This window comes from Bison bison, unplaced genomic scaffold (genome assembly GCF_000754665.1).
Source record: "Bison bison bison isolate TAMUID 2011002044 unplaced genomic scaffold, Bison_UMD1.0 scf7180017864228, whole genome shotgun sequence".
Lineage (NCBI taxonomy): Eukaryota > Metazoa > Chordata > Mammalia > Artiodactyla > Bovidae > Bison > Bison bison.
In genome coordinates, this window is record NW_011494800.1 from 6,192,989 (window position 1) to 6,205,130 (window position 12,142).

The window sequence follows — 12,142 nt, forward strand, 5'->3', positions numbered from 1 at the left end:
GTAGGCAGACTCTGGTTTTTTGGGGGGTAGATGCTCGAGAATATCCGGGCGGACTCCTGAGGCTCGATCCCACCTTTGCGTATGCCGAGCCTCCTTCCTCGTGACCTTTGTCACGAGTGGAATGCCTCACCGGCTCCCGGCAATCACCGACTTGATGGATATGAGTTTAAGCAAGCTCCGGGAGTTGGTGATGGACAGACAGTCTTGGCATGCTACAGTAGTCCTTGAGATTGCAAAACGTTGGACACGACTGAGCAGCTGAAATGAACTGAAAGGCAGACAGAGCTAGTGCTCTTTATGGAACAGGAGAGGGAACTTCTGGGTCTTGGAGTGGAGTTAAGCTACCAGAAACCTTTGTTTGAAGAAGCTTTTTGCCTGAGATCTTTAACTGGAGGCACTCGAGTCATTGCTTCTGTAAATGTGATGGTGGGCTATGCTTTTAAGAGTGAAATAGTACATACCTATTGAAATGTCTTTAAGGTTAGAAAACTGTTCCCCATCTTGTGATTATTGAGCAGTGGTATGCACGCTGGCAGTTGTAATCTATCTCAACTTTGTTAGCTCTTAATACTTGTATAGAAAGGGACCAACTTGTGTTTATTTCCTTTCTCTTCTCCTTATTGCTTTACAATTATATTTGTGTTAGTAGAGAGTAAAGAATACCAAAGAGAGATTGGGATTGATGTGTGTACACTACCACGTGTAAAATAGATAGTTAGTGGGAAGCTGCTATGTAGCACAGGGAGCTCAGCTCAGTGCTGTGTGATGACCTAGAGGGGTGGGATGGGGGTAGGCTGGGAGGGAGGCTCCAGGGGGAGGGTATATATGTATACTTATAGCTCATTCACGTTGTAGTACAGCAGAAATTAACACAATATTGTAAAGCAACTATATACCAGTTTTTAAAAATTTGCATGATTTAATTGAACCTAAAAGAAAAGATACCAAAGGGGATTCCCACCTCTCTTATTGAAGGTATAATTTAGATCCTTTATTTTTCTTCACAGACTAAAAGAACATATTGCTCTTAAGGAAGAATTACCCATATTAATCTTTCCTGAAGGTGAGAAGTGGGATTGCTTACCAAGCTATGGTTGATAACAACAGGTACCCGAAGTATATGGGGAGCTGGATTGTTCTGGAGTTGGCATTCTTAGTCCAGGTTTCTGCTGTCCTTCAGGAATGGCATGGCCTCTCTGAGCCAGTGATTCCCTGCTTTCTTATGAGGTTTGAAGCAAGTCATGGTACCTTTTTGATCTCAGAAGTTGTTTCTGGGTTGCTATTTCCGTGTCCAGTGAAACCTGCTTAGAACTGTTGAATTACTACTAAACAGAAGTTGGAGAAGGCAATGGCACCCCACTCCAGTACTCTTGCCTGGAAAATCTCATGGGCAGAGGAGCCTGGTAAGCTGCAGTCCATGGGGTCGCTAAGAGTCAGACACGACTGAGCGACTTCACTTTCACTTTTCACTTTCATGCATTGGAGAAGGAAATGGCAACCCACTCCAGTGTTCTTACCTGGAGAATCCCAGGGACGGTGGAGCCTGGTGGGCTGCCGTCTATGGGGTCGCACAGAGTCAGACATGACTGAAGTGACTTAGCAGCAGCGGCAAACAGGAGTTAATTTGTAAAATGATAGTATTTAAAATATCTGTAATTTTTTAAAAAGTCTGTAATTTTGATGTGACCTGAATATTTTAAATTATTTTATAACAAAATATTTCCTTTTTAAATTGGCTGCTTTAAAAAATTTCACTCTCTACCGATGTCCTTATAGGAACTTGTATCAACAATACTTCAGTCATGATGTTTAAAAAAGGAAGCTTTGAAATTGGAGGAACCATCCATCCAGTTGCCATTAAGGTAAAACAGATTATCCACTCTCATACCCCTCCCTGCCAAAGACACTGACTTGGTCACTTTATTTTGATACAATTTCAAACTTAAGATTTGCAAACATATGGAATACTTGTGTGCTCTTTGCTTCCCTGGTTGCTCAGACAGTAAAGAGTCTGCCTGCAATGCAGGAGACACGAGTTTGATGCCTGAGTTGGGAGGATCCCCTGGGGAAGGAAGTGGCAACCCCCTCCAGTATTCTTGCCTGGAGAATTCCATGGACAGTGGAGGCTCATGGGCTACACGGTTTATGGGGTCACAAAAAGTTGGGCGTGACCGAGCATGTGCTCTTTATTCATATCCACCTGTTGTTTACATTTGTCCCGTTTGCTTGATCCCTTTTTCTGGCTACTGATACGGATATAGGTAAGTAGCGGTTGGGGGATACTATGTGCCAAGCCAGTATCTGCCTACTGAGGACACTGTGATGAGCAATCAGATACTATTCCTACTTTCACCCACCTTCCATGAAGTGGGCAGACAGATATTTAAGAATCATGTCAATAACCCTCCAGTCTAAGGGCTCTGAGGCTCTAGTCAGGGGGGTTGCCCGGCCTGGTTTATTCTTTATTTTGGTTCTTTTCTTTTGTGAAAAGTTTCACTGGAATATAGTTGATTTACAGGCTGTGTTAGTTTCAGGTGTTCCGCAAAGTGAATCCACTCAGTTATACATATATCCAGTCTTTTAAATTCTTTTCCCCTATAGGCTGTTATGGAGTATTGAGTAGACTTCCCTGTGCTATAGTAGGTCCTTATTAGTTATCTATTTTATATACAGTAGTGTGTTTATGTCAGTCTCCGTCTCCCAGTTTATCCGTCCCCGCCTTTACCCCCTGGTGACCATAGGTCTTGTTTGCTCTTTGGATCCTTTACTTTACTTTTACTTTACTTTACTTTGGATCAAGTAAAGTAGGTTTTTTTTTTTTTGGCAGGGCGCAGGTCTGATAGATGTTTGGCCTGTCATGTACTGGCATGTAGAAGAGAAGCTGCCATTTAATTCCTAACTAGAATGCATTTTCTTTTCTCTTTTCATAGTATAATCCTCGGTTTGGTGATGCATTTTGGAACAGTAGTAAATACAACATTGTGAGCTACCTGCTTCGAGTGATGACCAGCTGGGCCATCGTCTGTGACGTGTGGTACATGCCCCCCATGACCAGAGAGGTATTGCATAGATAACAGGTGCTTTATCTAATCAGATGAGGGCAAGAAAACCTTTACCTGCACATGTGGGTGTCTCCCTTCCTCACATCAGTTGAAGTTGGACTTTCTGCTTTCTCAGCAAGAGTCATTAAAAAAAAAATGTATCTAGCACTCTGCAAAGTCACGCTGATTTGAGATCAGGAGAATTCTTTTCCATAATAGTTTTTACCATTGTTGTTGGTTTATTGAACCTACAGATACTGTAGAATGTTGTGTCTTGAATAAGTCTAGTAAAGAGCATAATATATATATGTGATAAAGATATTAAAGAAAAACAGCACTGCATTTTCTTGATGGACAAATGATATTTGCTATAATTCAGAATAGAGCATATTTGAGTTAAAAATGTGAATATTATACTTTAAAACGAATCTAAGTGATTGTGAGACATTTGAAAGCATTGTTTGAGAACTCTGTCTTCAGGATGTACTGGTAATTTTTTATTCCAGGAAGGAGAAGACGCAGTCCAGTTTGCTAACAGGGTTAAGTCTGCTATTGCTGTACAAGGAGGATTGACTGAGCTTCCTTGGTAAGAAATTTTTCAGAAGTATTATTACTTTAAAAAAAGATGTCATTTATTATGCTTGTTAGCTGGAGGTTTAGCTGACACTGACAGTGGTTTATACAGCATAATGATGGCTTAAATAAGACAGAATTTTATCTCCCATACCTCATCATAGGCAGCCTAGACTGGTATAATAGCTCATTTTGTATTGATCTACCATCCTCAGTATGGTCCAAGATGACTGCCCAGTGAGTACAATAACATGAGTAGCAGGGAAGAACTAAAACAAGAAGGATGCGTTCATGTGTTTAAGAGCAAAAGCTGGAAGTTGGACTTACCACTTCCACTTCTATCTGTTGACTCGAACTCAAGTCACGTGATAACACCTTGCTGCAGAGGAGGCTCAGAAATGTAGTCTTTGTTCTACTTGGCCACATTAGTGGCTCAGTCATGTCCAACTCTTGGTAACCCCATGAACTGGGGCTTGCCAGGCTCCTCTGTCCATGTAGTTCTCCAGGCAAGAGTACTGGAGTGGGTTGCCATTTCTGTCTCCAGGGGATCTTCCTAACCCAGGGATTGAACCTGGGTCTCCTGCATTGCAGGCAGACTCTGTACTGTCAGAGCCACCGGGGAAGCTCCTGCTTGACCATATGCCTAACTAAAATTTAGGGATCTTTCACTGAAGAAGAAAGTGGGATTGGATTTGAGGGAAATGTATCTTTGAAGGCAGGGGGCAACTTACAAACTTGTTCTTATTTATCTCTAGCTGTAATTATATTAAAGAAAACTTAAAAACTTGACAGGAAATGAGTGAAATATTTTAAGTATGGATATCTATGGCTTTAGTTTTGTGTTTTTTTAAGAAAGAATATAGGTGAGAGTATTAATCTGATCAGGCTGCCAGAACAAGCTCCCGTAGACTGGGTGGCTTAAACGACAGAAATTTATTTTGTCTCATTGCTGAAGGCTGGAAGCTCTCTGGTGTGTCTTCTTACACAGGCACTGTTCCTGTCTTGAGGGCCCGTCCCTGATGACCTCATCTATACCTAACTGGCTCCTCAAAGCTCCATCTCCAAATACTGTATTATTGAAGGTTAGGGCTTCAGTACCTGAATTTTGGGGGGCACATGCAAACCTTTAGCCTGTGTCAGTGAGGGTTGAATATCCCTAGGTTATAATGGGAGATTAAATTTGTATATACACACAGACATTGTTTTAGCATATTTAGCACAAAAACAGTCCATTCGTTAAGTCCTGTGCATTTAATAAAGTCCCTGCTATCTATCTGTTTGGTGTTTTGAAAACACTTGACATGAGAAGTTCACTAGAGGCAATTTTGGGAGTGTCGTGGAGCAGGATGTGGCTAGCCAAGTCAGGATGTCAGCTAGGCAGCCAAAACCTTCTGAACCGGCAGAGGGACCCAGGACTGCTTAGGGATTAAGTCTATGGAAGAAGGGCTGCCTGCATTCTTATATACCCTTTAATGCAAGGGTGGGGAATATCTCTAAAATAATTTCATCAATTCACGTATCTTGAACACAACTAATTTCACCCACGAAAGTCTGTTTCTGTCATCTGTCATGCTAATTAACAAGCCACTAACTTCTGCAGTGAAAGTGAGTGAGTGAAGTCACTTAGTCGTGTCCGACTCTTTGCGACCCCATAGACTGTAGCCTGCCAGGCTCCTCCGTCCGCGGGATTTTCCAGGCAAGAGTACTGGAGTGGGGTGCCATTTCCTTCTCCAGAGGATCTTCCCGACTCAGGGATTGAACCCCAGTCTCCCACATTGTAGGCAGACACTTTACCGTCTGAGCCACCAGGGAAGCCCATTTTTAAATTCACTATGCTAATTAACAAAGCTTGGAAAGTTGATAGGAGATCAAGATAGTGGAAGCCTTATAGTAGCACCTCTGGAGGGTGGCCTTCTGATGAAATGCCTGGCTGACCACTCTGGGGCTATGAGTTCTTGATTCAGGGAAACTCCCTGAACTATGCTTAAGATAGATTAGGACTAACATTCTTATTACACTCTCTAAACTGGAATATGTGAAACTAAATTGCAGACATCCTACTGAAACCAATGACTCAGAGTGGGACTTCAGTCCACGTGGCCGGGACTTGAACCCTGCCTAAACCTAGACTGGGGCTTGAGCCCACGGTCTTTAAACTAGAATCACTCACCTGATGCCTGGGGTTACTGAGGCTCAGGCACTTTGTGTCTCAGTGCAGAAGAAATTCAGTAAGAGGCAAAGTGATAGGCAACAAGTAGATTTGTTGCTATAGGACAGTTGAGGAAATGCAAACGGGCGGGTTGCCTGTCCCACGATTTAAGTGGTCCACAATTTTATAATCAAAGGAAAATGAGGGAGAGGAAAAGATTGTCTTCTCTGAGTAGAGGTCACCATAGTAGCTAGTAGCTCAGTCGTGTCTGACTCTTTGCGACCCCATGGACTGTAGCCTATCAGGCTCCTCGTCTGTGGGATTTTCCAGGCAAGAGTGCTGGAGTGGATTGCCGTTTCCTTCGCCAGGGCATCCTCCCGACCCAGGAATTGAACCCAGGTCTCCCGCATTGCAGGCAGACGCTTTACCGTCTGAGCCACCAGGGAAGCCGTGGGTAGAGGTCAGGCTTACACCATTATCTCCTCCTTTGTATTGGGCAGGAGAGTGTCTGACCCTACAAGGTCAAACTGGGACTATCATAGCTTATTCAAATCAGTAGAAGAGTGGTAATGTTTTTCTTTCACCTAATGACCTGGGGAATGTCTCATGCTTTTTATTTATGGCTTTATAGCAAAACAAGCCTGCTTCATTCCATGATAATCCCATAGTTTTCTTGAGCAATCATTAACTTACAGTGGTCTCCCAAAATCGCCTAAGTTTCTCTGTCTGTCTGTAGTCCCATCCGAGACCTTTACAACTACCTGTTGTTGTTCAGTCCCTCAGTCATGTCTGACTCTTTGTGATTCCATGAACTGCAGCACTCCAGGCTTCCCTGTCCCTCACTATCTCCCAGAATTTGCTCAAACTCATGTCCATTGAGTCGGTGATGCCAACCAACAATGTCATTCTCTGTCGCCCTCTTCTTCTCCTGCCCTGTCTTTCCCAGCATGAGGGTTTTTTCCAATGAGTCAGCTCTTTGCATCAGGTGACCAAAGTATTGGGGGCATATTCAAGGTTGATTTCCTTTAGGATTGACTGGTTTGATCTCCTTGCAGTCCAAGGGACTCTCATGAATCTTACTAGCACCACAATTTGAAAGCATCAGTTCTTTGGCGCTCAGCCTTCTTTATGGTTCAACTCTCATATCTGTACATGATGACACCACCCCTATGGCAGAAAGTGAAGAGGAACTAAAAAGCCTCTTGATGAAAGTGAAAGTGGAGAGTGAAAAAGTTGGCTTAAAGCTCAACATTCAGAAAACGAAGATCATGGCATCCGGTCCCATCACTTCATGGGAAACAGATGGGGAAATAGTGGAAACAGTGTCAGACTTTATTTTTGGGGGCTCCAAAATCACTGCAGATGGTGATTGCAGCCATGAAATTAAAAGACACTTACTCTGGAAGGAAAGTTATGACCAACCTAGATAGCATATTGAAAAGCAGAGACATTACTTTGCCAACAAAGGTCCATCTAGTCAAGGCTATGGTTTTTCCAGTGGTCGTGTATGGATGTGAGAGTTGGATTGTGAAGAAAGTTGAGCGCCGAAGAATTGATGCTTTTGAACTGTGGTGTTGGAGAAGACTCTTGAGAGTCCCTTGGACTGCAAGGAGATCCAACCAGTCCATCCTAAAAGAGACCAGTCCTAGGTGTTCATTGGAAAGACCGATGCTGAGGCTGAAACTCCAATACTTTGGCCACCTCATGTGAAGAGCTGACTCATTGGAAAAGACTCTGATGCTGGGAGGGATTGGGGGCAGGAGGAGAAGGGGACAACAGAGGATGAAATGGCTAGAGGGCATCACCGACTCGATGGACATGGGTTTGAGTGAACTCTGGGAGTTGGTGATGGACAGGGAGGCCTGGTGTGCTGTGATTCATGGGGTTGCAAAGAGTCAGACACGACTGAGCGACTGAACTGAACTGAACTGAACTGGAAAAACCATAGCTTTGACTAGACGGACCTTTCTTGAGCAATCAGTCTCCCAAAGTTTCCTCGGATTCTGTATCTATCTATAGTCCCCTACTGGGACCTCTACAACTACCTGTGTAAGTATCCTATTTTATCCTAATCACTGCCATCAGGGAATGAGCAGGCTTACCAGTGCTCTAGTTTACAGATGTCTTAGTGACCCATGTTCATACGTATAACTGGCTTCCTCTTCCTCGTCCACTGTTTTCTATTCTTTATCCCCCTTCCTTTTACTTGACATCCTAACCCTGCTCCTGTCCTGAGGCCATTATGAAAAGCTTAGAGCTTTGGATCTGTAGCCTCAGATACCAAGAAAATGAAGAAAGCCTTGAGAAACAAAAAGAGCCTAAGGGAGTTAGCTCCAGGACAGACTGTCCTTAGCCAGATTGGCTTGAATAGCATGGCAGAAATGATCCTCGTAGTTTTTAAATTGCCTTTTATCAGGCTACATGCAGTCTTATAAGAAAAAAAAAGTTACTTTTAATTACCTAGACTCTTCTTTTAAAAGAAAATAAGTTCACTGCCTTTCCGGTTATATTTGTCATTCATCTGTTGGGTATGAATTAACATGTCTAGATTTCCGCCCCCTCCCCAGATTAAATGAGAACTTAATTGAAACATTTTTTTAAAAATTATTAGGTGACTATTTTTAAAATTTATTGATTTATTTTTGGCTCTGCTGGCTCGTTGCCGCAGGTGGGCTTTCTTTAGTTGGTGAGTAGGGGCTCTCTCTAGTAGCGGGGCATGAGTTTCTCATTGCAGTGGCTTCTCTTGTTGCAGATGTCAATTAAAAAAGATGCACCACGTGAGAGTTGCAAGTTAAGTTTTATTTAGGGTGAAATGAGGACTGTAGCCCAGGAGACAGCACCTCAGATTGCTCTGAGAGACTACTCCAAAGAGGTAGTGGGGGAAGGTCAGTATATAAGATTTTGGTGAATCAAGCACTTTACAAAAGGTTTATTGCTCATCATGAAGAGCTGATGTCATCGTGAAGGGACTTTTAGATTTTCTAGATATGAAGAGATTTTCTAGATATGAATCAGTTCCTAAAAATATCTAACTATCTAAAGGCCTGTTCTGTCAGATTCCGTGGAGCACAGAGTGCCTCACTGTCTACCCTAAACTCCCTCAGGGGTTGTTGAGTGTCAACAGCTGCAGCAGCACAGAGTTCAGTCTCCTCAGAGGCAGATGGCAAATGCTCTTGTTGATCAGTTCAGTTCAGTTCAGTCGCTCAGTCGTGTCTGACTCTCTGCAACCCCATGAATCGAAGCACACCAGGCCTCCCTGTCCATCACCAACTCCCAGAGTTCACTCAAACCCATGTCCAGCGAGTCGGTGATACCGTCCAGCCATCTCATCCTCTGTTGTCCCCTTCTCCTCCTCCCCTCAATCCCTCCCAGCATCAGAGTCTTTTCCAATGAGTCAACTCTTCGCATGAGGTGGCCAAAGTACTGGAGTTTCAGCTTTAGCATTATTCCTTCCAAAGAACACCCAGGGCTGATCTCCTTTAGAATGGACTGGTTGGATCTCCTTGCAGTCCAAGGGACTCTCAAGAGTCTTCTCCAACACCACAGTTCAAAAGCATCAATTCTTCGGCGCTCAGCTTTCTTCACAATCCAACTCTCACATCCATACACGACCACTGGAAAAACCATAGCCTTGACTAGATGGACCTTTGTTGGCAAAGTAATGTCTCTGCTTTTCAATATGCTATCTAGGTTGGTCATAACTTTCCTTCCAAGGAGTAAGTGTCTTTTAATTTCATGGCTGCAATCACCATCTGCAGTGATTTTGGAGCCCCCAAAAATAAAGTCTGACACTGTTTCCACTGTTTCCCCATCTATTTCCCATGAAGTGATGGGGCCAGATGCCATGATCTTCGTTTTCTGAATGTTGAGCTTTAAGCCAACTTTTTCACTCTCCTCTTTCACTTTCATCAAGAGGCTTTTTAGTTCCTCTTCACTTTCTGCCATAAGGGTGGTGTCATCTGCATATCTGAGGTTATTGATATTTCTCCTGGCAGTCTTGATTGCGGTTTGTGCTTCCTCCAGCCACTGGCAAATGCTCTTGGCAAGTGCCAGTCTGTGGTTGACACAGAGCGTGGGTTCTAGGCGCACAGACTTCAGTAGTTGCAGGACATGGGCTCACGAGTTCTGTGCACGGCTTAGTTGCCCCTTGGCATGTGGTATCCTCCCAGACCAGGGGTCTAACCTGTGTCCCCTGCATTGACAGGTGGATTCTTAACTACTGGATCACCAGGGAAGTCCTCAACTGTATCATCTTAAACTGGCTTTTACATTCAGCTGCTGCCCTCCTTAAGTACTAAGATCTCCTGCCATTGCAAAGGGGAATTGAATAAAGCTTTGAAGTCTCTAGAGGGTGACGAGTCACAGTTGGAGTGCTTAGAGCAGTGGCTCAGATGGTAAAGCATCTGCCTGCAATGCAGGAGACCCAGGTTCCATCCCTGGGTCGGGAAGATCCCCTGGAGAGGGAAATGGCAACCCACTCCATTACTTCTGCCTGGAAAATTCCATGGATGGAAGAACCTGGTAGGCTACAGTCCATGGGATCCCAAAGAGTTGGACCCAACTGAGTGACTTCACTTTCACTTTCTTTAGAAGGGAGATGCTCAGGATTTTCAAGGACAGATGTCGCTAATTGATTTGTTGCCTGTTTTGGCCTGGACCTCAGAAAAGGAGGGATGGCTTTTCTTCTGGCTCTCCATTTCTTAGTTCTTACCAACCATCCTGGATGACATCACCGACTCAATGGACATGAGTTTGAGTAAGCTCTGGGAATTGGTGATGGACAGAGAAGCTGGGTGTGCTGTAGTCCATGGGGTCACAAAGAGTTGGACATGACTAAGTGACTGAACTGAACTGGTAACTCAGCTGGTAAAAAATCCGCCTACAATGCAGGAGACCCTGGTTTGATTCCTGTGTCAGGAAGATCCCCTGGAGATGGGATAGGTTACCCACTCCAGTAGTCTTGGGCTTTCCTGGTGGCTCAGACAGTAAAGAATCCACCTTGAATGCAGGAGACCTGGGTTTGATCCCTGGGTTGTAAAGATCCCCTGGAGGAGGGCATGGCAACCCACTCCAGTATTCTTGCCTGGAGAATCCCCACAGACAGAGAAGCCTGGTGGGCTACAGTCCATGGGGTCACAAAGAATTGGACTTGACTGAGCAACTAAGCACTGCACACATTGCTTTTATGTGAATTCTGAATAGTAAGAACTAAGAAAGGGAGGGAGAGCCAGAGGAAAGGCCATTCCTCCTTTTCTGAGGTCCAGGCCAAAACAGGCAACAAGTCAGTTAGCAACATCTCTCCTTGAGCAGCCAAAACAGGCAACAAGTCAGTTAACCAACATATGTTCTTGAGCAGATGCTGAGTGGTACCAGGGAAGCCCCTAAATGCTATGTATAGTGAGAAGCATCTCCTGTGGATAAAAGAGGCTCTTGTGGACAATTCTGGAGGTCTCATGACAACTTCTAACCTTATTTCATGGAAATTTCCTACAGCTGACCCCCTGGAAGATTTGTGGGCCAAAGTCCATTTTTAAAGTTGAGGACTTCGTGGTGGACCATGTCTTAGTTTTGACTCTAGATGCCTGAAGGTTACAGCGGACTCAGGCTGCCTTCTGTTTGTAGGTCAAGTTCCGTCTTCACGGCATTGAGTTCACTGGCTAACCTGTGAAACACCCATCATCATTAGAGAGCACTTGGTAAACATTCATGCTTAGCTGGGTTAAAATTAAACAGGCAGAGAATAAAGTAAGCACCTTCTTGGTCCATGGTCTCCTGGGAATTAAAATCTAAAGTGTGAGATTAGGAGAGAGTGGATCCAGATAATCCAGTCTTCTTCCAGGTCTTCCAGCTTGTTTCTTTGTATTGTCAAAAGGAGGAAAGACATACACAATCCTTTTAACTTTGGCAGGTCTGATTTTTACCACCCTGGAGAGAGTTCAAAGATTCTAGGCTCTGAATTAAGGAATGCTGCTTACATAGGCACTGTGATTGGTTGAATGCCATTTATGTTTTTGTTGCTTGTTTTATTTTAGTCTCTTTTGGAATATGGAAGATTATCAATACTTAAAGTAGAGCACTTTGAATCAAAACATGACTTGTTAGACACAGGATTAGATTTGAATCATGAGCACATTTCTTTTTGAGGAATTTACCCCACCCCCAGCCCCACACATAGCACCTTCATCATTTCTTGTATGTGTATTTATAGTGAGACCAGGGAAGCCCAGTAACTCAGACGGTAAAGCATCCGCCTGGGTTTGATACCTGGGTTGAGAAGATCCCCTGGAGAAGGAAATGGCAACCCACTCCAGTGTTCTTGCCTGGAGAATCCCATGGACAGAGGAGCCTGGTAGGCTACAGTCCGTGGAGTTGCAAAGAG

The 12,142-nt window shown here is 44.0% G+C and overlaps 1 protein-coding gene across 1 annotated transcript in view; it reads left to right on the forward strand.

Moving 5' to 3' along the window:
- Positions 1-12,142, forward strand: part of AGPAT9 (1-acylglycerol-3-phosphate O-acyltransferase 9) — a 71,668-nt gene that overhangs the window by 57,461 nt on the left and 2,065 nt on the right. Inside the window, exons 8-11 of the mRNA XM_010845962.1 lie at positions 1,008-1,063; positions 1,777-1,862; positions 2,931-3,059; positions 3,548-3,627. Coding sequence (XP_010844264.1) covers positions 1,008-1,063; positions 1,777-1,862; positions 2,931-3,059; positions 3,548-3,627 — 351 coding nt within the window. The remainder of the gene's footprint in view (positions 1-1,007; positions 1,064-1,776; positions 1,863-2,930; positions 3,060-3,547; positions 3,628-12,142) is intronic.